Source organism: Scylla paramamosain, chromosome 43 (assembly GCF_035594125.1).
Source record: "Scylla paramamosain isolate STU-SP2022 chromosome 43, ASM3559412v1, whole genome shotgun sequence".
NCBI lineage: Eukaryota > Metazoa > Arthropoda > Malacostraca > Decapoda > Portunidae > Scylla > Scylla paramamosain.
The window spans coordinates 6,435,499-6,462,460 of record NC_087193.1 but is presented as its reverse complement, the minus strand read 5'-3'; the positions used below and the strand labels follow the sequence as shown (position 1 = coordinate 6,462,460).

Here is a 26,962-nt window from a genome sequence, read left to right as displayed (position 1 = left end):
AATCATTCATCCCTTTCTCTGGTAAACTCTGGAACTCCCTGCCTCCTTCTGTATTTCCACTTTCCTATGACTTGAATTCCTTCAAGAGGGAGGTTTCAAGACACTTATTCATCAATTTCTGACCACTGCTTTGACCCTTTTATGGGACTGGCATTTCAGTGGGCTTTTTTTTTTTATTAGATTTTTGTTGCCCTTGGCCAGTGTCCTTCCTACATAAAAAAAAATGACTACCGCTTTCGACTTTGTTCAGGTACCCGGCACCTCAGTGGGCCTTTTTTTTTTTTTTTGCAGTTTTGTTGCCCTTGGCCGGTGTCCCTCCTACATAAAAAAAAAAAAAATTGTATATTGTGAGTATGCATACATCACCACCGCTGCCATTACCACCACAACGGGTACATATGTATGTTAAACTAGTTAAAACTACATAAGTGTACATTGTAAAGTTGTAATTTTGCATACACAACCACCACTAGCAGCAGCATTAAACTACAACAATGATACAACTGAAACTCTCGAGTTTTAATATATTTATCTCACCTTTTATTTTTTTATCTTCAATTTATCTACTCATTCCGCCAAATATACTTAAATCCTGTGTGATATAATAGATGTCGACAGAATAAGCCCTCCACCATTTTGCAGTCAGCCATCTTGTCTCTTTGCAAGCAGAAGCGGTGCCCCTCAACTTTTGTTATTGTTGTCATTTGGGCGCCCCGCTCATGTAACTCCCACCTCTGCCTCACCACGCAGCCTCCAGGTAACCGAGATAGGGTAGACACACACTTCAAGGCCGAATGAAGTCCTGGTCGAGAGATAAATAAGGAAATATGAGGCCACACACTAAGTGAAAGTTACGCCATTGTATAAAAAAAAGTATTTGAGTCATTTTCGGTCTGTTTTCCTGGTCTGTGTTTCTTTATTGGCCCTATTGTTACTATTGCTACTACCATATCCAGAATAAACAATCTCGCTAGTCATAGTCATTTGTATAATTTTTTTCGCATTTCGTGTGATCTACTACTACTACTACCACTACTAGGCCCAACTCAGCCATCATCTCAGCTAACTCGGACTATTCTGAACGACCGGCTCTATCCATTTTTATCATAAAGTTGAGTCATCGTGTATTCCAAGATCCAAAGCTGAGGTGAACCATCATACTTGTATTTTTCAGCTACTAGGTACGTTTTTGATTGGTCTGTCCATCTCCTGATTCGTGAGATATCAAGGAAAATGTTTGTGTCCCTCCTGTCATGTCTTTGTCTTGTGCTGTTAAATACCGCTACGTTTCCTTACTCTGGCTCGCCCTGCTGACGTGGAGAGATCTGGCATATGGGAGGTACAGGAAAGATTCTTGTCTCCTTTTTTTTTTTTTTTTTTTTTTTTTCATTTCACTTTCTCCACCTAGTTTGTGAGGTATTGAAGAAAATGTCTCTGTCTCTCATATCTCACTTTTTTTTTCAATTTTTGGGTCACCCTGTAGACTTGGAAAGATATGGCTCATAGGAGAGAGAGAGAGAGAGAGAGAGAGAGAGAGAGGTTCTGGTGTACCTCCATATTTTATTATGTCTGGTACAAGGTGATAGATTGTTGGTGTCCAGAGGATGCCCCAGATGTTCCCAGGGTGAGAAGGAAACGGTTGTAGAAAGGTTGCTGCAAGTTGATAGTAGTAAGCTGTACAAAGAGCAAGCACACAGAGTCGCCAGCCAGGTCTGCCCCTGAGGGTGGGCAGACTGACGACTGTGAGGCGAGGTGCCCAGCAGACGCAGCATGGGGCCTCATACAAACAGCAGGAAATACTTGTATGTTGGTCCGCCACACCAAGTAGGCATGGCCTTGTGCCAAACAAAATGATGCAGGGGACTCCCCTAACTAACCTAACCATACACCTTAATATGAAGTGGAAGGTCCAGGGTGTGGTTGGTCAAGCTCTTCCTCATGCTCCAAGGTTACTGGTGGCACCGAGTGTTCAACATTGAGTTGATTTCAGCAAAACATCATGCGATCCTAACATATCAACACAAGTTGTTTTGCTGATGGAACTGCACAATAAAATCCCAGTATTGGAATGTGCGTCCACTGTACTTTGCTGCCATTGTGACACAGCACCCTTGTGGTTAGCCGGCTGACTGCTGCGGCTGCCACACGTGCACGTGTGATTGGCCAAAAATAATTGGCGCGTCGGCCAGAAGTAAATTACGTTTAGTGACGTTCTAATGCGCCATTAGAGGGACGGCTCTCATTGGCTGAACAAAAGAGATTCAAGAGAGAATGCACCATTCCATGCTGGAAACCAACATGCTAACACACACCTCACACTGTTCCATGAAGTGAGCCTCATTGGCATGGTCTTGCAGTGTGTGATGCAGTACAGGACACATCACGTCACACATGCCTGACCCAAAAACAAAACCCCCACACACGTGTTGTACAGTGAGTATTCATCACTGTAGGTGCATAATTGCCACTATTGGTTAGATTATCATAAAATTCACTCACTCAGGAACTGAATAAGGACACCAGCAGAAAGGCATGAAAGAATACTGTGCCAAAGCCAATCACGAAGGCAGAAAAATTTGAAGTAATTACGAGCCAATAACGTGGCTGACAATAGCCGTGACATCAGAACAGCGAATCACAAGCCAGAAAACAGTATGACATCACTGTGTGCCTCAGACAAAGAAATTATGGTGTTGCTATGCCATATAAATTGAAAAAAAAGGAACACAACTGGCAAAATACTAATATCATACAAAATCATATCCCAAAGCCATAGACAGCAAGGAACATGGTTGTGATATAAGCTAGCAGGATACAGAAAAGCCAGCAGGACCAGCAAGGCACATAGTATAAGCTGACTGGAGCACAAGGTGACAAGGCCAGGCAGCTTGAGACAAAGCCTAACAAGGGCCCAGAAAGCAGCAGAAGCAAAGACTGGTTGCTGCAGGGTCAAAAAAATTCATAAGAAGCAGATGGAAACAGCAAAGCAGTCAAATTGTGGTATGTAGCCAGAAGCTCAAGGCACAAGATGAAAGGTGAAGCAGCTGGCGAGTGGGTAGTGAGATGTGGGCTGGAGGGGGGAATATGAGCAGCAGGCAGAGAAGTAGGTGGAGGTATATTAATAATTGCTGGGTGGTGTACAGAGGATTGCACACCCCTATACTGAAGACACCCAAGGCTGGGCCCAGACTCACTGTGAGGTGAGGTGCCCGGAAGGCGGGCGATAGGATGGGCACAGCACGAGGCTGTGTATGAATGGCTGAAAATACTTGTATAGTCTTTCCGTCTAGTTTGTGAGACATTGGGGAAAACGTCTCCGACATCTCTAGGCTTGCTACTCTCCTAGTTTATAAGTTAGTAAAGCTGTAACATTATTTGAATTTTAGAGCAAGTGTGTAGGTTTGTAGAAGTCTTGCAGGTGTTGAGGGAAGGAGGAAAGGTGTATCTCTATTTAGATGAGTGGTGTTTGCAGGATGTCTGTGCACTACAAGTTCAAGTCAGCGGTGGAGTATGACACTCTGCCAGTGGATGGCGTCAGCATCAGCCTGGAGGACCTGAAGGAGGCCATCATCCAGCAGAAGAGACTCGGCCGTGGCCAGCCCTATGACCTGCAGATCACCAATGCTGAGACCAAAGAGGGTAAGTCCTGCACAGTTTCTCTCTCTCTCTCTCTCTCTCTCTCTCTCTCTCTCTCTCTCTCTCTCTCTCTCTCTCTCTCTCTCTCTCTCTCTCTCTCTCTCTCTCTCTCTCTCTCTCTCTCTCTCTGCTGGATAGTGTATAATGGGTGGCAGGATGATATTTGTATGAACTTAATTATGTATAGATATTTTCTGCAGTGATGCTCTAATGAAAGTGTGTGTGTGTGTGTTTGTTTCAGTGTACACCAATGAAAAGACCCTGATCCCCAAGAATTCATCCCTCATTGTGGCAAGAGTACCAACTGATCCTATGCAAATGAAGAAGCCATGGTAAGCACAGACCAGACTTATACTCCATTGACTCAGGGCTCAACTAAACAAGCTGCATGACTACACCAGATTCATGCAGCTTTGTGTGGCCAGCATTATGTATACTTAACTAAGACTGGTCCATGCAGCTTGTTCAGTTCAGTTCCCAGGAAAAGGACCAATGGTTTTAAAGTGTTTATTTTGTCTCATTGTGGCTTAGTCTACTCTGGTATGCTGTTAAGGTTGTATGGCATTAGTCAGGGCGCGTGTGAGGGTGAGAGGTGGTGCAGGATGCGGGTGGTTACTGCACAGTGCTGACCTCACCACCTCACTCTTGCCTTCCATTTTCCAATATGATAGAGTGTTTTGAAAGGGGTTGCTAATGTTCTCGTTGTTTGGTAGGGACAGGAAGGAATCCAGATACGAGCCTACATCTACTCGTAGATGTAACAATAATGTAGCACATCTTTGGTAGAATGACTAATTATTCTCATTGTTTGGCAGGGATGGCAAGGAATCCAGATTGGTGTAGTAATAAGGCAGCATGTTTTAACAGAATGACTTGTTAAAAAGGTATAATGTCTGATAGAATGACTAATGTTCTCATTGTTTGGCAGGGACGGGAAGGAATCCACAGCCCTGCTACTTTCCATCCCTTCAAACCTGATGAACGTATGTAAGAGAGGATCACCTTTGCAGCTTTATTTATCTCCTGTCCGGTAACATATATACCTGTAGTTTTTAAGGTGGATGCATACATTTCATGAGTGCCGTACTGGTACCTGTCAGGTCTGGCCAGCTTCACCCGAGTGGCATGGTTGAGCCACATGGGCAGGCTGTTGACCTGGGATGGTATGAAGCCTCCCGCACACACAGTACTTATAGGCACGTGTGTTAAATATATGTAGTTGTGGTAGGGATGGAGAGGCAGTCTTGTCTCCCTCACTGGGGTCTGCTGTACTTTATTTGTTTATTATTATTATTATTATTATTATTATTATTACTATTATTATTATTATTATTATTATTATTATTATTATTTGTTTATTATTTTTTGTATGTTTTTCCCCTGAGCTGTACCACTGCGCCTTCTACCATAGCAGACAGCAGGTTCAGAGTCTTCATGTGTAGCTGTGGTGACTGATTCCAAGTTATCAAGCATATTTTTTGCACCTGGATTTATTTAATCTCTCTATTTTGTCTTATGATGCATTAACTTTTCGACATGTTTATGCAGCATTATCTATCCCTGTATGTTTTTTGTATGTTCTAGCCAATAAAACTTTAACCTGAGGTGTGTGCTATTTGGTCGAACTTTTGGTCCATCTTGAACCACTTGAGCAAAACTTATGTGAGGAGTGTGCATGGCCGAGGGCGTTTCAGTTAGCGTAAGGAGTCATACGAGCCACAGTAGTGAGCGAGTGAGAGTCTTGTGTAGTTCTGGGGTACACTCACTAATTATTATATATTCATGTACTTAATTTGCTGATAATGATTTCTTGCCTTTCCATTAGTTTGCTTCTGCTCCAACCTTTTTTAGGGATAAGTGACTCATTCATTTATTTTTTTTATAGGCTTTGATCACCATATTGAGGAGATAGTATTGTTGAATCATTATACAAACTGTCAACATGAAGTAGTGACACTATCAGTTAGAGAACATTTCACTGCTGCTGGTTGCGTAATGTACTTCAGTGACTAATGTAGATTTTTTAGGGCAGTTGTGTGTCCTAGACTCCAGATCAAATCTTATCATAACTGATGCTTAAGTGTTGGGGATCTGAAGGAGATGTTTAAGTGATATAGGAGACATAACAAGGGTGAAATAAGTAAAATTCTTAGGATCAGTAATCAGGATAGGACAAGAAATAATGAGTTCAAGCTTAATGAAGTTGGATAAAAAGAGAGAGAGAGAGAGAGAGAGAGAGAGAGAGAGAGAGAAGGAATTGCTTGTCAAATAGAGATGAATAGGATAGATTCAGTAATGAGGTTCTTAGTGCTGAGTCATTAACGACTTTAAAGGAAGATTAGGCAAATTAATCTGTGAAGATGATAGGTAGCAACACGCAGGTATTTTATGTAGGACTGCTACTTGTAAGCCTTATGGCTTCTTGCAGTTTCCCTTATTATTTTTTACATTCATTTGTGGGCCAGCTGGCCTTTTGCAGTCTCCTTGTGTTATGTTCTTGATATTTTTTGTTGCTGTATTTGATTCCTTAGGAGATGCATTATATTCCTCTAAAATACTGAGAAATAACCCCCATTTATGTTACAAGGTGAAGGCGGATGTGGACCTTGATCAGTGGGTCATGCCTGCCAGATGTATGTTGAGTCAATGCTTCCCTGTAATAAGCTGTACTTCAGTGCTTGCTCCTTGCCTGGTCAAGCTTCCCATTGCTGTTTGTCTACATCCACCTTTTTGTCTTGCTGTAGTTTACCTCTTCAACCAGTTCCTAAGAAAAGAGATTGCACCAATCTTTCAAACTTTGTCTCTTAAAAACTTTGGAATCTGTCCTCAACAGGAAGATTCTAAAGCATCTGTTAGCTCAGAACTTTCTCTTTGATCCTCAGTATGGATTCAGTGAAGGACAGTCCACTGCTGATCTAACTTTCCTTACTAAATCTTGGTCATTCTCTCTCTCTCTCTCTCTCTCTCTCTCTCTCTCTCTCTCTCTCTCTCTCTCTCTCTCTCTCTCTCTCTCTCTCTCTCTCTCTCTCTCTCTCTCTCTCTCTCTCTCTCTCTCTCTCTCTCTCTCTCTCTCTCTCTCTCTCTCTCTCTATGTGGCCTTTGACATATCAAAAGCTTTTGATAGTCTAGCATAAATCTTTCATTTTTGGACTTGCCACACATTGTTACTATCCATCTCTGTTCCTTTACCTCAAGTTTCCTTTCTGGCTGTTCTATCACTGCAGTGGTAACAGCTGCTGTCCTAAACCTGTCATCCAAATAAGAAAGGATTGGACAAGATGTATGACAGAAAATCATTAATGATTCACAACCTTACTCTTGTTATTCACAAATTATCATCTCAGTCAAACTTCTTGTCCTTTTCTTGTACTGGTGACTCTTCCCTGCATTTCTCAATATCTCAGTTAGAAAAATATTTATATTTATTCATATTTATTTATTTATTTATTTATTTTATTTTTCATAGGTTGATTTTTCTTCAGAAGTTCAACCTTATTTTTATGTAGAATGTTAGCACTATGCAAGGAGAAGCACTTTATTCATAGGAACCATGGCAGAGTTTAAAAAAAACTGAGCAAGTTAAAATATAATGATTGGAGCAAAGCAAGTTGTAATGTCTTGCCTGTGTTTGCAAGTGATGCTGTCAGTGTTTGTGCAGCGACCTGGGGAGTTTGAAATTACACCAGTTTAAATTAATGCTGGATTACTTATGCAACCAGATTAGAGGGGTGGGTGGTGTGCCTCTGTGGACCTTAGGATAAGTGAAACAGGATGCAAATAATTTTTGTTGTGGAGTGAGCTTGGGTATGCTGAGGATAACTGTGAAGAGAGAGAGAGAGAGAGCACTGGAGTGAAGTTTGTGAGGTGGTTAGGGCATGCTGAGAACAATTTTGTGAAGAGAGAGAGTGCAGTAGTGAAGTTTATGTGATGACTTGGACATGTCGAGTTTCAATTTCAGAAGAAAGAATACTGGAGTAGAATTTATGAGGTGGTTTGGACTTAGATCAAGTTTGTGAAGAGAAGTAGAATAGAATTTAGGGACAAAATGTGCAAGTGAGACCACCAGAAACATTGATAGAAGATTACTGGAGTGAGAGGTTGACAGGGCAGTCAGTGCCAGAGCAAGCTGGTCAGGGGAGTCTCCACAGTGGAGCCAGGTATCAGATACATAGATGTTAACTTACTTAGGGTGGACTGCTTGTGGTCCTCACACCAAGTTGTGCAGTGACCGGGAGTACACAGACCCCAAAGTGGTCCCAGGTCCTGATGGTTGCCATGTCCTGACATCCAAGGTGGTGCTACTGCTGCCATTATCCCCCTGTTTTGGCCCAGGGTTCCGTCCCAGTGACGCCGTCTCTCTCAGCTAAAAATTTGTGTGGTGTGTGCAGATCAGTTTTGTCCGCCAAGCTGTGCCTGCTGAACTGAGGCTCCAAGACTTGTGCTGGTCATGACTCACACAGCTGTGAACAAGTTATGAAATCACCCATCACTGTCAGTAACAGGAGGTTCTACCATACTTTGACCTCTTTGAATGTGGGAACAAATTGTATTTGCCGCTCATCTATGCCCCACATATTGTATGTACATTATGGAAATATTTTTTGGGGAAAAACTCTCCAGAACACACACACATGCACGCACGCACGCACACACACACACACACACACACACACACACACACACACACACACACACACACACACACACACACACACACACACACACACACACACACACACACTTAGAATAAAGTGTTTGAGAAAGCCCCACATAGAGAAGTATTATGGAGGGTGGAGAGTACCAGGAGACTGAGAGGAACCATTGAGCAGTGGACAGCAGACTACCTCAGAGAAAGAAAGAAATGTGAGCTATGGTAAGAGATGAACACTTGGAGTGGAGAGAAGTGACCAGTCGGGTGCCAAGGGGTTTGTTTTTGGCACCATTGTTACTCTTGATTAATATTCACACTAATGATTTTTCTCAAGATGTAAGTAATGATGTAACTTGCCTGCCTGTGCACAGTTATTGAGGAAGATAAGCTGCAGTCACTGAAAAAAAAATGTGTTGTGAAATTTGAGTGATGTAAGAGTAAATATATTATGGAAATGAAAAAAACTGGAAAGAGCTACATGTAGATTTGTATATTGAGTTTGAAAATTTTTACAATATATAGTAAATGAATGAGGGTAAATACTTAGAAATATTATTACAGCATTAATTTGTGATAGGAGATGCCTTTATGTTGCATTGTTGCTCTGTTGTTATATTGTTTACCACATTAAAGGCAGATTTGAATATGAACCTGGTGTGTCTTCCTTGTGCAGCCATCTTGTCTGGAGAGAGGGTGTGGTGAAGGAGGCACCCTCACTTATGACTCAGTCTTTACTTTAGCATTAGTGTTGTCATATTCATTGTTATGTTGGCATAGCTTGTTATTCCCTCTAAGGCTAAAGCTGTACCAAGAGTGATTGCACAGTATTTGACATCAAAATGTTCGTTTGGCTTTCTTTTCAAATGTTTATTTATGGTGTTAAGAAATGATTAGATGAAATATTGAGGGAGAAGACAGCAGTCAGAATGTAGTACAGCAGTACAAGTGTAAACCACGAGTTTCTGTAGAGATATTTGTAGACTGAAAATTGTGTACAAGTAATAGTGATTTGTTAATGAAATACATAAATTAGTGTTTATAAATTGTTATGATTGAAATTACAACTACAACATGATTTTGTCACAAAAGTGGTTTTGTTACTTGGCACGTAACGAATTGTACCTGTTCTGTCCGGCACCCAGACTGTGAGAGCTGAGTGGTGGGGGAGAGTTTGCTGCATCAAGTGTGTTCCAGGAGTTGTGTGCAGGCTGAGGTTAACACAGATCCATTCAGCCCAGAGTGGGGGGGACACCACCATTGTGGGAGGTGTGTAGCAGCAGGTCTTTCAGTAGCATAGGGGATATAACAAGGGTTATGTGAAAATTCTCAGGATCAGTAATCAGGATAGAACAAGAAATAATGGGTTCAAGCTTGAAAAAATTAAGGTTTGAGAAAAAGATAGGAAGGAAGTGATACTCAAAGAGAGTGGAATGAACTCGGTAATCAGGTTGTTAGTGCTGAGTTATTAGGGAGCTTTAAAAGAAGATTAGACAAATTTCTGGATGGGGATGATAGGTGGAAATAGGTGTGTTTCATACAGTGACTGCCATGTGTAGGCCTGATGGCTTCTTGTAACTTCCCTTATTTTCTTATGTTTTTTATGTACTGGAGTGACAAATGTGTTGAAGTTAATGTCAATGTATTCAGCTGAGAGTGTGGGACAAACCAGCATTGTAGGGAAAGTTGTGTATCATCAGGTGCACTAGAGTGATAACCTAGTGATCATGTTTCTTGTAGTAGATGTTGCTGTAATTTTGTGAGGCTTGATTTTGGGGTCTGTGTGAAAGTAAGGAAGTGATCCCTGACATTGTCTCCTGCATGGTGGCTATGAAGGATGCAGAGGAGCTCCTGATATTGTCCTTTTACCTGAGGAGGAGGAGGTTTGACCAGCCAGAGGTGTGTGGGCTGGTGTGGCTGCACTGCCTCCCACAAGGCACCTGCTGTGTGTTAAGGCAATGCATCATACCTCAGTTTTATTTGTCCTCTTGAATAAACCATTAGCCAAGTTAATACAACCCCCTCCAGAATGTAAACATCCTGACTGGGTGATCATGATGTAGCTGTTTCAGATGTAGTGGAAGTGACAAAAGACTCACTGTGTTCAAAGATTAGACTGGACATCATTGTCTTGGTTTGTTCACAATATGACAATTGTTTTACAACAATCCTGTGTCACTGTCTCCTCAGGAGCTAGGAAAGACACTCACTGCAAGCACATTGGGGGGTGCACACTTCAACAGAGCCATCTTGAGCAATTGAGCATGCCATGGATGGCAGCTGAGACAGGAATAATTGCTGTTGTCTTGCTTTGTTGCCTGACAAGTCAGTCACCACTGCTGTGCCTCCTTTACTCCTGTAGCTGTCTCCAACAAATGCTGTCCATAACAGATCTAACAGCCACAAAACATATCTGTTGTGTAACAAAGTCATATTTGAACGTGAAGCTGGCAAGCCAACACCAGGATGAATGGTGACTCAAATTAAATTAGCCATCTTTTCATCTTCACAACCTTTCTTGCTATTATTCTAGAGACAGGGTCTGGGACCTCCTCCTCACTTTCAGATATTTAATGGAATGGGCTCACAAGAAAGTACAGGGATGCCTGTCCAGAAAAACAAAAGGAAAGAAAGAAAAAAAAATGTCATATGGGGACTGTAGAAGAGACAACCTCCTCCTCTGACAGACCAAACACTGGCAGGCCACACGAGCCCTTGCAGGTGTCATGGGGACCTGAGTGCTGACTTGTCTCTAGTGCACCTTCAGATGGATATGTCTGGCTAAAAAGTCTCAGCTCACTCAAGGCTTTGTGGGTGTGCTGGAGGGTAGAGGTGCACCACACTTGAGGTTGAGGTGTACCACTAAACTATAGGATGTAGTGAACCATAGGTCTGTAGGGTGAAGTGTACCACAGAACTACAGTGTAATGAGACTGATGTAAGATATAATGCCTTGCATGGAGAATAAGTAATAATAATAATAATAATAATGATAATAATAATAGGTCTGTGGTATAAAAATATGACTCCTTATTTAAAAAAGTATAATTTTCAACCATTTAGAAATACATAGCATGAACTCATCATCAGATTATTAGGAAAATAGTTGGTGTTTGTGTAACTGGTGGTGGAGAAATGTTTGGGTGTGATGGAAGTGATGAATAAGGAATCCTTTGTTGACACACTGAAGAGGCAGGCTGCTGAGCTCACTTACTATTGCAAATGCCTTGAGCAGAGTGAACAAAGGGAATAACATTTAGGTACAACAAGAGTGACCCAGAAGTGCATGCAGTGTCAACTTTTTATGCAAATTTTATGGTGTAAAATGTGTTGAGTGTGATGACAAGATTTGATTATGCACGAATGTCACTGCCACAGCTTCTCTCTGCTCCTTTTGTGCATGAAAATCATCACACTTTATGTGTTGTAAGTGGATAAAAATTGTATTTAATTTGAGTTGATTTAGAGTATGTTTTGGTAATTTGAGCCATTGAGTAGTAAAGTGACAAGGTAGAGTGTGTGAGGCTGTGGTGGTGTGCGTTGTTCATCCAAACTGTGATGCCAAGCCAAGGCACCCTGGCCTGGCCTGGCAGAGTGTTGCCCCACAGTGCAGCGCGCCAGGTACAAGCTGCTGGCATGGAGGATTGCTGGACTGTAAGACACCAAGTGGGATTTGTAGAGATGCATTCAGTGTTGAGCCTGTCAATGTGGTGCAGGAATAGGTCAACAAGTCACTTTAATCATCATTTTGCTGTCTTGACTAAAGAAAAATACATGGACTACATTTGTTTGTCTTGCCACTTGATTTTTTTTTGTTTCTATTGTGATTGTTTTGACTATTTATTTTGCCAATAAAATATTATGTAGTAGTGGGGTGGCAGTGAGTGGAGGCATGGCAGCCTGGCACAGCTTTCCCCTGGGGAATGCTGAGCAGCAGGCATCACCTACAGACAGAAAGACCCTGTATTACACAATTTGCCACATCCATTTACATTCATATGGATATATTTGTGTTTTCTAGACAACATCTGTTTTGGCACTATAATACACAGAAAACCAGCAAAGTACCCATAATGGCACTAGATGTATTATGTTGTCACTAGTGTTGTGCATTGTCAAAGTTCAGAGTGAAGTAAAGACAGCATGAGCGTGCCCCACAGTTCTGTCTGTGCACCATTCACTGATTCGGAGGGAAATAACGTGTGCTGCCGCTGCCGCTGCTGCTTGAAGACTGGCGCGTGCATTGACCCGTGACCAGAGGCAAAGTAGACAAGTGTTCTTGATGCGTGAGTCGAGTTGCTCTGATTTGTTGGTGTGTTGAAAGTTATGAGTGAGCACATAAACACCACCTTGTCAGGCTTTTCCTGTATGTTGATCCCACAGCAAGTCAAGAGAGAACACCTCAACAAATATCAGATAGTAGAAAATATTGTATTACACTTCTTGGCCACTTGGGTTACACTTATTTCTTATATAATAACAAGTATTTTTTTGGCAACACCATAAATTTGACTGACATCAAAACATGCACACACCACACACACACACACACAAACACCACACACACACACACACACACACACACACACACACACACACACACACACACACACACACAAAAACACCACACACACACACACACACACACACACACACACACACACACACACACACACACACACACACACACCACACACACACACACACACACACACACACACACACACACACACACACACACACTTTTAGTTGGTAAGTAATCTCCTGCTCTTTGTCTTGTCCCGGCCACCACAGTGCAAGAGATCCTTCCCTCCAAGTGTGTCCAGTTTGCTCTCCTGTAGCAGGCCGAGTGGCACAGCACTGTTGTATATTCGGTCTAAGAGAAATGTCATGCTTGTAGTATTTCCAGGAGGGAAGCAGTGTGTTTTTAAGGGAAGTTGAAGAAGAGCAGAATGCGTGTAGTGTGAAAGGGGAGGGGGGAGTAAGTTTCTACTGGTTGTCTTCTACCAACAGACAGAAGATGCTGCTGAGGCTGCCAAAGTTGACAGAAAGATCCAGGAGGTAGGAACCCTTTGTGTTTATTGTTGTTGCTCAGTGTCCCTTGAGTCCAGTGCTCCTCATGTACTTTGTGATACTGCCTTTTTCTCTAATCCACTTGTGTTTGAAGCCTTCAGCCTTCCTGTAAGGAATAGAAGTTGTTGTCTTCATTCCTTACTTTATTTTGTACTCCATATATGTGTAATTCTGCTACTTATCCTTATGGTTTTTCCCATTTTTTACTGAATCTTGTTATCTAGAACTGCCATCTTTGGAAGAATATTCTCAAAAATTTTATAAGTTCCATTAACTGCAGTTATGATACAATGTATTTTAGTTTGTTTTCTTATTTTCTCATATTGGAAAAATATAATCAATAAACTTAAGGTACTAAATTTAGCTTGAACCTTTACCATGTAAGAGAAAAGTATGCATTGTTTACTTAAGTATGAGGAACTGAAGACTGAGATTGTCCCAAGAACATAATCAGTGTGTAAGGAAAATATTGAGGGAAGAATGTCATCTCTTTGCTTTCCTTTTCCTGTATCATGGTTCTTAATCTTGCAGTCCTTCCTCACATCATCTTTTATCATTCTTTTGTTATCTTTCCTTTCTTACCTTTATCTATTATTCTTTCTCTCCTGTATCTGTAATTCTTTCTTTCCTTCTCCTGTATCATGGGTCAGTCCTGCAATTCTCACATAATTTCTTGTCATTCTGTTGTCATCTTTTCTTCTCCTGCATATGTAATTCTTGCTTTTCTTCCCTGTGTCTTTAATCCTTGCTTTTCTTTTCCTGCATCTGTAATCCTTCCATTCCTTTTCCTGTATCATGGCTTTTGATCCTGCAATCCATCCTCACATCATCTCTTGTCACTCAGTAATCCTCGCTTTACTTTTTTGTGCATGTAATTCTTCCTTTTCCTTTACTGCATCTACAATCCTTTCTTTTTTTTTCCTGCTTCTATATTCCTAGCTTTTATTTTCCTGCATCTGTAGCCCTTTCTTTTCTCTCCCTGGATTTATTTCTTTCCTCTTCTTGTATCGTGACTGCTAAACCTGCAATCCTTCTTTACATCACCTCATGTCATTATTTAGTCTTTCCTCAAATCATGACTGACAGTGTTTCTGTGTATTGCCTTCACTTACCAAGCTGCAATATTCCCCAGCTGACAGATCTGACACGCATGGACGGCAGTGAGGATGACAAGATCAATGCAATGGTGGCCCAGTCAACCATGGCCTACCACCCTTCCAAGTGAGTGGCTTCTTGTAGTAAGAAAATATAGGAAGCTGCAAGAAGCCATGAGGCCGACACACAGCAGTCCCTGTATAAAACATGCCTATCAATTTCCACCTGTTGTCTCCATCCATAAATTCCTCCAGTCTTCATGTTAAAGCTTCCTTTGGCTGTAACAACCTGGTTATATAGTCCATTTCATGTGGTTGATCTGTGCCATGCTTCTGAAATAATGTGCTGCCGAACACTGTATAATAAATATTGGAAAAAGTAAATTAATCACTATTTTGGGAACCAACAAGAAGTAATGGGTTCAGGCTTGAGGAAGTTGGATTTATAAAAGGAGATAGGAAGAGACCAATTCTGAAGTAGAGAGGAAGATGAATGGTATAGACTAAGTAATCAGGTTGTTAATGCTGAGCCATCAGGGAGATAAAGTTATGATAGGTGGAAATAGGTTGGCCTGTTTTGTACAGGGACCGGCATGTGTGGGCCTGATCACTTTTTGCAGCAAGTCTTGTGTTCTTACGTTCTCGTGAAGTAAACAGGGTGTAGTGATGAATGAGCACAGATATGGAAGTGACCACCACATGTAGGTCTAATGACTTGTTCTGTTCTTATGAATTAAACATGGTGTAGTCATGAACACCAGTGTGGGAGTGACACAGAGCCAGGTGACTGAAATGATCTTGCCAACAGGTACGCCAAGATTCGTGTCAGCAAGATGATGGGGTCTGTTCCTCTGGACTACAAGTGCTACAAGTGTCACCAGAGTGGGCACTGGGTCAATATGTGTCCCCTCAATCATGTAAGTTCTCACAAGTTTCCAGCATGGATATTAATGTAATGTCTACGTAAATTTACACCAATGTCGTAAATTATTAAATCAATGTTGTAAATTATTTTTGTTGCCCTATGCTAGTCCCCTATGCAGCATTAATGTGTGGCCGTTCCCTCCATTGCAGCAAGACCTGAGGAAGAGCACCGGCATCCCATCCAAGTTTTTGGTGGAGGTGAGCGACCCGAGCATTCCTGGCGTCATGATCAACTCGTCTGGAAAATTTGTGCGACTTGTGGACATGTGAGTGCTGCTCTTGCCCCTGTGTTAACCCTGTGTGCTTTGCTCCACCCCCCAGCTTGCATCCTGTACTGGAATCAAGTTACCTACTCTAGCTCTTGTTTATTGCTGAAAGAGAAAGGTGCAAGATTTAGTTCCTTACTTACCTTGTGTTTCTTGCCAGGGAGGAGACGTCTCAGGAGAAGCAGCTGCCCCCACCAGACCGGCCACCACCCCCTGAGGACATAGTGTGTCTGCTGTGCAAGGAGCTGCTTAGGGATGCAGTGCTCATTCCCTGCTGTGCCTCTGCCTTCTGTGATGACTGTAGGTGTTGGTGCTTCTTGTTAGGAGTGAAAGCGTTAAAGCCTGGTGGGTATGTCTGGGGCAAGAAAGAGAGACTTGTATGCCTGACGGGTATGTCTTGGGCAAGAAGGAGAGACTTGTATGCCTGATAGGGTGTGTCTGGGGAAAGGAGAGGCTTGTATGCCTGGTGGGTGTGTCTGGGGCAAGAAGGGGAGACTTGTGTGCCTGGTGGGTGTGTCTGGGGCAAGAAGGAATGAACCTGAAGCTTTTCGTTGCTGAATGTCTTGAAGTCGTGTGTGCAAGTACTTTTGTCTCTGTCTTCCTCTTGCTCTTCTTTCTTTCGTCTTCCCTGCTATACATAGATGTTCTGTTTTTCTTCTTAGCTTAGCACATGTCCAAAGAAACTTAGTTATCTCTCATATACATGTTTGATCAGTCCTCTCGTGCTGTGTGCTGTGTTTAAGACTTGCTGGTTCTTGTTGGTGTCAGGTATCAGGAATCACCTGGTGGAGTCTGAGGAGACGCGGTGCCCCATCTGCCAGGAGGATGGCATCAGCCCGGACACCCTCATCCCCAACCGCTACCTGCGCATCAAGACCAAGCAATACACCAGTGGATGGTGAGTGGGTGCCTCTCTTCCTCCCTTGCATGTTGTCTGGTGCTCCTTGTGGTGCTGATGTTCCTTAGGACTCACTGCAGTACACACACTCGAGGCAGTGATCAACTAGGGATCTTTTTTCCCATCTATTTTTTTCCTTGACCAAAGTACTTAAGATAAATAAATAGATATACAGGGTGTCCCGTGAGTTAAGGCACGTACTTCGGGATTTGATAGTTCAAGTAATTCTGTCAAAAATACTCTATGCACTTATTTTGCAAGAAATTAACATGTAAGTTGTGTGTAGCAGTAACCACTTGCCTGGGTGGGCCTCTGCCTCCTTCCTCCCCTCCTTGGCTTGTTACGTAGTCAAGTAGTGCTGCGTGGCATTAAGTGATAATTTCTTGTGTACAGTCTATGCAGTCAAAGTCTTACAGGAAACACAGCAAAACAGTGGTTGTTAAATGCTACTTTTTGAACATACATGGCAACTCACTGCAACTGTCACCCCCTCAACACTCACCCACACAGGCATGTGGTTCCTGCTACACACAACTTACACATTAATTTCTTACAAAATAAAGCAAAACACAGCATGTTATAGAATATTTTTGACTTAGAATTACTTGAACTATCAAATCCTGAAGTATGTGCCTTAACTCACTGGTCATCCTGTATTTCATGGAGAGGATACGGTTCTAGACTCTTTGAATTTGCTTCCTCTGTGGAAGTGACTTTGAGCCGGAGTTGTATATTATGCACTCATGGGGCTGAGACCTGCAGCAGAACTGTCCTCACATTTACATGAATGTAAGACAAATGCCTCTGGCTCAACACAGAAGGGAGACATCAACATTCAGTGCACTCTCACAGATACCAAACTTTGCTGTGTGTTTCAGGCTGGGGAGCGAGAAGAACGACAAGAGTGTGTCAGAGCCGCTGTCGTCCATCCCCCCATACATGGTGAATATGAACATCTCCACCCCGCCAAGGAGCCCCCTCAGGTCCTCCAGCCCAGCCACCACCACCAGACCAACGGAGCAGCAGCAGCAGCAGCAGCAGCAGCAGCAGCTGGCCTCCTCCCAGCAGAGTAGCACACCCTCCTCCTTCCCCGTGAGTGACCTGCAGGAGAACGGCGATGCAGACTCAGACAAGGAAAATGCCACAGTGGAGGTGAGCAGTGGTGTGGAGCTGCCAGAGGCCTTCCCTGAGTCTGAGGAGATGGAGGAACCCAGCAAGGAGACCTTGGAGCCAGAGCCATACCCTGAGGACACAAGTGAGCAGCAGCAACAGCAGCAGGAGTCCGAGCTTCTCCTGGCTGAGCCTGGCATGGAGGGAGAGGTGAAGCAGCGCAAGAGCAAAAAGAAGAAGAAGCGGAAGGCCAGCCGCCACGAGTCTGAGGAGGAGAAGGAAGGCAAGGAGGGGAAGAAAAAGAAAGACAAGAAGCACTCCCACAAGAACCAGGAGGGGAAGAGCAGCAGTGTGGAGAAGGAACTGCTGCAAGACGTGCACTCCCTGGTGCCGGAGGCCAAGGGCGGCGTGGTGGGGGAGGCAGAGGACATGTGGTCAGGTGGCAAGGTGCAGCAGGAGCCTTTGAGGAGCAGGAGCAGGAGCAGGAGCAGAAGCAGGGACAGGAGCAGGAGTAGGAGCAGGAGCAGGGACAGAGACAGGGACAGAGACAGAGACAGGGACAGAGGGGAAGGTGACGTGTCCACCAGCAGGTATGACATCCTGCCGTTCGACCCACGCGTGCCGCCGCCGACCACCACCTTCATGCAGTCTCCACCCAAAGATCAGTTCTACCAAGTCCCTCCCTTTGTGTCCTCAGGTAAAGCCACCGTTGTAACACTCACCTGTGCTTGGAGGACACCCATCTGTGAATACTGGAAGCAAATTTTGTACATCATTTCGTCAGAACCATTTTGTTGAAGAAACCTGAAATTTTGGACATAATTAGTGTATTATGTAAATAATTAATCTTATATCAGTATTATTATGTTGTGTCGCTGATATTCTGGTCTGTAAAGTTTGTTGACATGTTTTTCATCATTGGTCTTTCAGTACCTCCCACTCACACAGTCCCTGTGGCTCCAGCTGCCTCACAGTACCACCTCTTCCCACCAGGGTTAGTACTGCTCACTCTAACTTAATGTCAAGTACTCTTAAGCACACCAACAGTACACACACATGTTCTGTCTAGGCTAATGTGGCTGGTTCACTCAGCAGGGCAGAACACAGCTGGGCAGTCTGGGCGTGGGGAGAGAATGGCAAGAAGTGAGAGAATTAAGAGTATTTATGAGTGGCAGATGTGGGTGAGGTGTAAGACTGATAGGGAGAGCCTGCCATGAAGTGAGGGGATTGGGTGCTAGAGCAGGGAGAGTGGGCAGGGAGAGTAGATGGGCAAATGAGCATGTCAAGGATGGACTGATACTTAGTGGTAGCTGAGAGTGACATAAGGATGCACAGAACACAGCCAGCCCTTCATACTGCTGTGTCAAGAGGAGCAGACAGACAAACAGGCATGGGAGGAAGGTACCATTGAGAAAACTATAACCTGGTATAACCCCAAGTGATACAAATGCAAAGCTGTGTGTTAGTTTTTTTTTCATTGAGGATTATCACTTTTATATGTCAAAATAATTCACCAGTTATTTATTTATTTTTTTATTTCCATGCATTTCTTATACCAGATTAGAGTTTTCCTAATTGTACAGAGAGGAAGACGAGGATTTCTACTGCTCTTGGTGTTTGTGGCAGAGTTTCTTGTGCCTTGCCACACACCACCACCACCATAACTCAACACCACAGAGGTCCTTGCTTTATCGGTCGTATCGTCTTACAGGACCTTCACTGTCTGAAGAGCCCCAGGGGGAATTGATATAGTAGTGTTGAGCAGCAGAGTATTGTTAGGCAGGTCAGATGTTTCTTCAGGTGGCCAGTCTTGTGTTCATTTCCTTCCTCTCCTTCCTTCCCTCCTCACTTTTTTGTTCTCATGTTCATTTCCTTCATTTCCTTCCTTCTCTCCTCACTTCTTGTTCTCTCATGTTCATTCCATTTCTTTCCTTCTTTCCCTCCTCACTTGCTCTCTCCTTGTATTCTTTTCCTTCCTTTCCTTCCTTCCCTCATCACTTCTTGCTCTTTCTTTGTGTTCATTTCATTCCTTTCCTTTCTTACCTCCCCACTTTTAGGTCTCATGCCCAGTATCACTCAGATCCATATCCATATCAGCTGTCTTAGGCTGTTCAGCTGTGGGGAAAAATTTTCTTTTTGCATCACATTCCTCATGACACAGAACCACTGACTTGAGAACAGGAAAGTGATACTGAAGCACAGATAGAGAATTCTGTATCCAGTACTGTACTTTGTTGGAAGGAGAGGAGCAGATGACAAAGAAAAACCATAATACCATATAATGTATCATCTTGCATTTTGGATAATATGGCATCAGTGAGTGAGACTGCTTCTCTGCAAACTGGATTAATGGAGTATAAACTTGCATTGATGTAGCTTTAATCTCTTGGTAGTGGATCATTCAGCACAGCCTCAGCTCACCCCAGCACCTCCCTGGCACGTGTTAGCGAGCAGCCCCATCCTCCTTCAGCCTCCCGCCTCCCCACAGGGTCCCCAGATCTCTCGTGAGTTGTGTTTCTCTGCACAACTGTTGCGTGTCATGGTCTGCTCCTGCCTGGCATGTCCTCTGTCTGGCTTTCTCAAGGATAGGCGCCTCTTGTCACTGGTCTCCTGTTCATATCAAAGACTCTCAACATCTTAGTCTTATTCTATTCATTTTATTTTATCTTTTCCAGCTTATGAGGATTGATACATAGGCTTCTTTTTTTCATTTATTTATTTTATTTTATTTCTCCAAATCATGAAACTTGGTTAAGTGTATGTTGGTTGTGAGTCTCTCTCTCTCTCTCTCTCTCTCTCTCTCTCTCTCTCTCTCTCTCTCTCTCTCTCTCTCTCTCTCTCTCTCTCTCTCTCTCTCTCTCTCTCTCTCTCTCTCTCTCTCTCTCTCTCTCTCTCTCTCTCTCTCTCTCTCTCTCTCTAATCCCAGTGAGAGAAGTTTTCCTCAGTATACTTGCAGAGGTCTAATGTTAAGATGACTCACATATTGTGCACAGAATGCTTCAATACCTGTGAACTATAATTGTCAAGTTAATGCTGACAAATGATGACCTGCTGCACCATGCCCCTTGTGGGTTAACCATGACCCTCTCTCCTTCCAGAGTGCCTCCCCCGGCATATATCAAGCCCCCTGGCATGTACCAGACGCCACACGTCATGCCATTTAAGTGAGTCCCTGTGTGTTGTATTCCTTATCATGCCAAACTACACAAATCAAGTAGATAAATGATAGAAATAAATGATAGATATAAATAAAATAGATAAAAAATAGCTTTGGCATTAGTTACTTGATTGTATGCATTGATGAGTGAGAGTGAGAGTAATTAAGTGTTGTGTTGCAGGGCTATTGACGACCCCCTCACGCTGTTCAACAAGCACCTGCAGGAGAAGGATGAGCAGAGGGCACGCCGGGCCAGGAAGAGCAGGTCCAGGTCCCCACGCTCCAGGTGTGTGTGTGTGTGTGTGTGTGTGAGAGAGAGAAAGAGAGAGAGAGAGAGAGAATTGTTGTAGACTTGATTAATTTCTCCTCATGTTTGTGCTGTCACTGCCTTGTTTGTGTGCTTGTGTCATCAGATATTAATATTACTTTACTCATCTCACAGTTAACCTCTCCCTCTCTTCACTCACTCAGATCACTCTCAAAAATTTTACAAGTTTGCCTCAGCAGATGATGGTATTACTTTTCACAACTCCTTCCCTTCCCCCTGTTCAGATCATCTTCAAAAAGTACACAAGTCTCCCACAAGAGATGATAACACTTAACACTTTACCCAACACACACTTGCCCTCCCGTCCAGGTCGCCCCCTCACCGCTACCACTCGAGGGGCCGGTCTTCCCGTCGGTCCTGGACTCGTTCTCGGTCACGGTCCCCCTCACGGTCATGCTCCCGCAGTCGACTGTTGGGTCCTGGCAACCGGTCGCCACACTCTCCCATCAGGCACCGGTGGAGTCGGTCTCCTGCTCCGCGTGGCCACAGCTCCTACCACTCCCAGCGCTCTCCCTCCTTCACCCGGGAACGCTCCCTCTCCAACCACTCCCTCTCCCTCAGCAGGTAGGTGCTCTCTTGTCACGCACTCCTCCTCCTCCTCCTCCTCCTCCTTCTGCTGTAATGTTGTGTTTATTTATCCTCTAGCAAGTTAGAAGTAGTTCCCAAATAACACTGAGAGGACTTAAAGATATGTTGCTGTTTGGTTATCCTTTGCTATCCTCCTCCTCCTCCTCCTCCTCTCCGGGGTGTTTTTTTTGACACTAGTACTAAGTCAATGGACAGCTTTAAAAGAATAGACGTGTGTGAATGGGGATATGTTGAAATAAGGCAGGCATGTTTTATACTGGACTGCCACGTGTAGGCCTGATGGCTTCTTGCACCAACTCTTATTTTATGTTCTTGTGAAAAGGTCGGAGAATTCACACATCTAGCTTGTTGGAAAAAAATAGGTCGAGATATTTGTGTCCGTGTCATGTCATGTAAGCTGTGGTTGACTTAAAGTGTGTTCCGTCATGCAGGACACCAAGCCCCAGCCAGCGCATCAAGTCCTCTCCTCTACAAGTGCGGCCGTTGCTTCCTGTACAGTCCAGGTCACCCATGAGGTACGTTATCCTTCGCCTGCATCCTTCACCTGTATTCCTGCATTCCCTTCTCCCAGCACACAAACTTACACCACCTTCCCAGAACACAAACTCACAGCTCACTTTCATCCTCAGTTAATCTGAGAGGGGATTCGCCTAGGGTAACAAAACGGTTATAAAAAGAAATAAGAAGTTTATGATAATCTCATATACTTATGGAAACTGAAATGTTAAGTGAGTGGTACAGCAGGTAATATTTATGTTAATCTCATGTGCATACAAAAAGAAAAAAATAAATAAAATTGTTTCAACTTCAGCAGCAATGTTTTACTAAGAATATAAAAGCAAGAGGTACAAAGTTGATTTCTTTCGGTGATGGAGAGTGAGTGAGTGAGTGAGTGAGTGAGTGGTACAGCAGATCATGTTGACAGGTCCCACATGGAGTTCAGTGGTCCCAGGGAGTTTGAGAGGTACCCTGCCTCCACCCTGCCAGCGGAGGAGTACTCCTCCTATCCTGCACCTGGAGCATCCTGGGACCCACATGCCTGGTGAGTCATGGGAGCCTTGTTGTTGACTACTCAGTGTTTGGCCAGCACACACTGACTGACTGGAGCACCACAGTGTGTTTGGAACAGTATGTTAGTGTGTTAGTATGTTAGTGTGGCCATTTTCATTGTATGAAACACTGTGTTAGTGTGGGTGTTTTGCTTTAGTTGAGTTTGAGTTGTTTGTAGTAGTGTGTAAAGGCTCTGTGTATTAATAAACTGTGGTGGTACAGAGAAGCAAGCACCCCACGTCTGAAGGCTCCCAAGGCTGGGCCTGGACTTGCACTGCAAGGAGTGTGGGTCTGAACACAGCAGGGATTGGTGTCTGAACAGCCAAAATACTAACACAGTTTTCCTTGCAGGTACAACCAGCCTTCCCACGACAACTTCCACGGGGAGTTTGGCGACGGGCGTGGCAGGGGTGGCCGCAACAGGCGGGGCAGAGAACGAGGGGGCCTGAGGCAGACGGACGACTTTGGTTATGAGCAGCACAGCCAGGATGGCCACTACCCATACGACAGGAACCAGCCGCCCACAGAGGAGCCCCGCCGGGGCCTGGCCAACCCCACTGCCCACTGGGAGAGGAACATGCGCTATGACTACGACAAGGATACCAATCCCTGGATGGACCGCAGTGCACGGCTGCCCCTGGAGCCTGAGAGGAGGTTTTATGGGGAGATGCATGACCTGCCGCGGGAGTACGAGGACCCCAGGATGAGGCGGGAACGCCCGGACACCCTGCGGCGGCACGGCGAGGCAGCGGGGCGCAAGGCTGTGGAGGACGAGTGGACCAGGTATCCCGATATGGAGAGGAGGAAGTTCGAGGAGGAGGAAGCCAGGCGGAGAAACTTCAAACTGCACGGTGAATTTGACGAGCCACACAGGTCTTCCGACACCGACCGCTTCGACGACTTCAAGCGCTTCAACCCACAGCGGAAGGATGAGGGCAGGAGGGACGAGGGGCCCAGGAAGGATGCTGAGCCCCGCAGGAATCTGGATCCCCCCAGGAAGGACAAAGGAGATGCCAGGCTGGGGCGGCACGAAGGAAAGAGGCAGGATGAACATGACTCAAGGTACAAGGCTGGATCACGTCACAGAGAGCTTCAGGAAGACTCAGTGTCCTACACCAGCAAATCCCACGACTCCCCGGGGAAGACCTTCAGGAAATCCCCAGCGAGGGACCGAAGGGATAGAGATGTGGACAGGAGAGACAAGGACCTGGATAGGAGAGATAAAGACATGGAGAAGAGGGACAAAGATGGAGACAGAAAAGAGGACATGGAAAAGAGGGACAAGAGTAGTGACAGACGAGACAAGGACATTGACAAAAGAGATAAAGATGGTGACAGGAGGGAGAAAGACTTGGAAAGAAAAGAGAAAGATGTGGAGAGAAGAGACAAGGAGGCAGAAAGAAGAGACAAAGAAATGGACAAGAGAGACAAGGATGGTGCAGAGAGAAGAGACAGAGATATTGACAGGAAGGATGACCACAAGAGAGAGAGAGACAGTGGAGAGGGAAGCAAGAAGGATACGTACAGGAGAGAAAGAGACACCAGCGACCGGAGACACAAGGACAGCGACAAGAGATCCCGGGATTCTGACAGGAGGGACCGGGATGGAGAAAAGAAAGACCTGGATAGGAGAGAGTCCCAGAAGAGGGAGAGAGATCACGAGAGGAGAGACAAGGGTGATGGAGACAGATATGGAAAAGATGATGGCAAAAAAGAGAGAGAGAGGAGAGAAAGAGATGGGGAGAGAAGTCATAGCTCCAGATGGGATAGAACAGACTCCAAATCTGAGAGGGAGAAGGAAGATAGAGGAAAGAGTGACAAACATAAAGGGAACTCCCAGGAAAAGGAAGAGAGAGGGCGAAGCAATGAGAAGGAAGAGAAGAGAAAAGACAGACAGAAGGAAGACAAGTTTGAGAGTCACAGCCACAAGGAGAGTGGGAAGGACAGCAAAGAGGAAGATGGGAAATTAGAAAAGAGAAAGCATGATAGAAAAAAGAAAAAGAAGGAGAAGAGAAGAGCATCGCAAGCCTCCACAGAACCGTCCCAAGCAGAACTTTCACCCGATGAGGGAGAGGACAAGAAGAAGAGGAAGAAGAGAGATAAAAAGAAGAAGGTAAAAGGCCACTACAACGATGCAAAGAAAGACATGGAAGACACAGAAGAGCATCCAGAGGAGACCAACAAACTGACGGATGTGGAGCCTGCCGATGTACAGTTCACTGTGGAACCAGGAGCCATAGAAACTGCACCAGAGAATCCTGACCTCCCACCATCAGACCCTGCCCCAGAGATGGATACCGTGTCAGAGAAGGTGTCCTCACCCCTTCCCCTGCCCCAGCTGTCTAAGTGGGAGAGAGATGAAGAGGCATCCCACAGTCCCAACGTGCCAGCAGAGAAGAGTGAGCCGGAAGAGGAGAGGAAGGTGACTGTTGACATCCTGAAGCGCGCAGAGAATGCCTTGTTTTCCGGGAGAGGCCTGGCATGTCGCAAGGTGTTCCTGGAGGCACAGAAGCAGAGAGATGAAGAGAGAAGTCCCACACCAGACTGGGACCGTGCAGAGCTGCGGGAGGCCAAGAGAAGAGGTCCATCTATTCAAATAACCATCTCCTCCAAGACCGAATCCCAGATAGGCCGGCCACGAGGAGGCAGGGCCGACGCTTCTAGTCCAGAGAGGCAGGAGGAGAGGAAAGGTGGTGGCAAGCCAAAGCGTCACTCAGACAGTGAGTCCAAGCCTGACAAACATTCTGCCAGGAGTGACAAGGGTGCCTCTAGTCCCTATGACCTGCATGATGCCAGCAGGAGCAGAAGAAAGAGTGAGAAGGAGGACCTGCCTCAGACAGAGCTTGAGAAAGAGAGGCAGAGTGTTCAGCCTGGTGCCACACCACAAGGCTTGGAGGTGGATGTCAGCCCAGCTGCTGAGAAACAGAGTGAAACACAGGAAGAAGTCAAAGAAGAATTAAAGCAACCCATTACTGCAGAACCTGCGAGTGACACAAAAGTGGAGGAAGAGCAGAGAGGACTGAAGAGAGAATGTTCTGAAGAGTTTACAGAGTGCAAGAGAGTCAAGCCAGACACAGTGCCACCTGTCACAGACAGTGATGTACCATACACTGAGCCAAGCCCCATAGAGGCCCTCCCTGCTGCCAGCACTGTGGAGGAGAGCACCAGCAGCCACAACCCAGCACCAGAGGCAACTAGAATAGAGACCCAAGTCTTTACCTCAGAGGCAAGCACAGCCTCCCCACCTCAGCCTCCTGTAGAAGCCACAGCAGAGCCTCCACCAGATGTCTCCCCACCAGAAGAGAAAGTGGAGGAGAGTGAAAATGTAGTGGTGGGTCTGCCATCCAGTCTGGATGAGGAAAGCCACAGCATGAGGGAAATGTACTCCTCCCATGCAGCTCACTCCTCCCAGCACAGCAAGGACCTGCCGGTGAGGGAGGAGGAGGCCCCAGATCTAGAGGAGAGGAAGAGGAAGTACTCCCCCATACGTGTTCCATCTCCCACGCCCAGCAAGCACTACAAGGAGGGCAGGACGAAGGAGAAAGGGAAGAAGCGCAAGAAGAGAAAGAGGTCCCTCAGCATCAGCTCCACCAACAGCAGCAGCAGCTCCTCCAGCAGCAGCAGCAGTAGCAGCAGCAGCAGTGAGGATGAGGAGGTAGTGAGGAAAAAGAGGAGAAAGAAGAAGAAAAAGAGGGCAGTGAACAGTGACTCCAGTGATGCAGAGTCCAAGAGCAAACACAAGAAGAGGAAAAAGGAAAAGAAAAAGAAGAAGAAAAAGGAGAAGAGAAAAAAATCTGAGAAACAAAAATAGCTCTATAAAATATAAAAATAAAATAAAGGAAAGAAAATACCAAAGAAAATGTCAAAAAGTTTTCACATCACATTGTGTTTATGTTGCAAACGAACTTGATATTTATATTTGGAAGAGGACGGACATATTTTGAAACAGTTAATATATTTATACTATAATTGTGGGGTTGTGGCATTTGGTTGGTTAAACTGATAGACAACTTGATGGTGGCAAACAATAGAAAGCCTTTTTGTTAATAATATTGTACCTTTTATGTATGATTGTATGATGCATAATTATTTTGTTCACATCATCAAAAACTGTAGTATTTTATAAGTCATTGTTAGAACAGTGAGAACTTGAAGAAACTGTGAAATGAATAAACTGAATAGTGAATGTA

General features: G+C 44.6%; 1 protein-coding gene across 2 annotated transcripts; it reads left to right on the top strand.

Annotated features, from left to right (window-relative positions):
- Positions 1 to 639: 639 nt before the first annotated feature.
- Positions 640 to 26,962, top strand: LOC135093631 (E3 ubiquitin-protein ligase RBBP6-like). Of its 2 annotated transcripts, XM_063993061.1 has the most exons (19): positions 640 to 757; positions 3,473 to 3,639; positions 3,878 to 3,968; positions 4,565 to 4,619; positions 13,298 to 13,345; positions 14,490 to 14,578; positions 15,260 to 15,368; positions 15,526 to 15,641; positions 15,802 to 15,941; positions 16,410 to 16,539; positions 17,418 to 18,346; positions 18,580 to 18,643; positions 20,043 to 20,153; positions 20,748 to 20,813; positions 20,988 to 21,092; positions 21,444 to 21,698; positions 22,154 to 22,237; positions 22,648 to 22,764; positions 23,124 to 26,962. In XM_063993061.1, the coding sequence occupies exons 2-19, from the start codon at positions 3,474 to 3,476 to the stop codon at positions 26,581 to 26,583; spliced, it is 6,135 nt and encodes a 2,044-aa protein (XP_063849131.1). In that variant the 5' UTR covers positions 640 to 757; position 3,473; the 3' UTR covers positions 26,584 to 26,962. The 2 variants fall into 2 exon arrangements, with proteins under 2 accessions (XP_063849131.1, XP_063849132.1); XM_063993062.1 differs by lacking the exon at positions 20,043 to 20,153.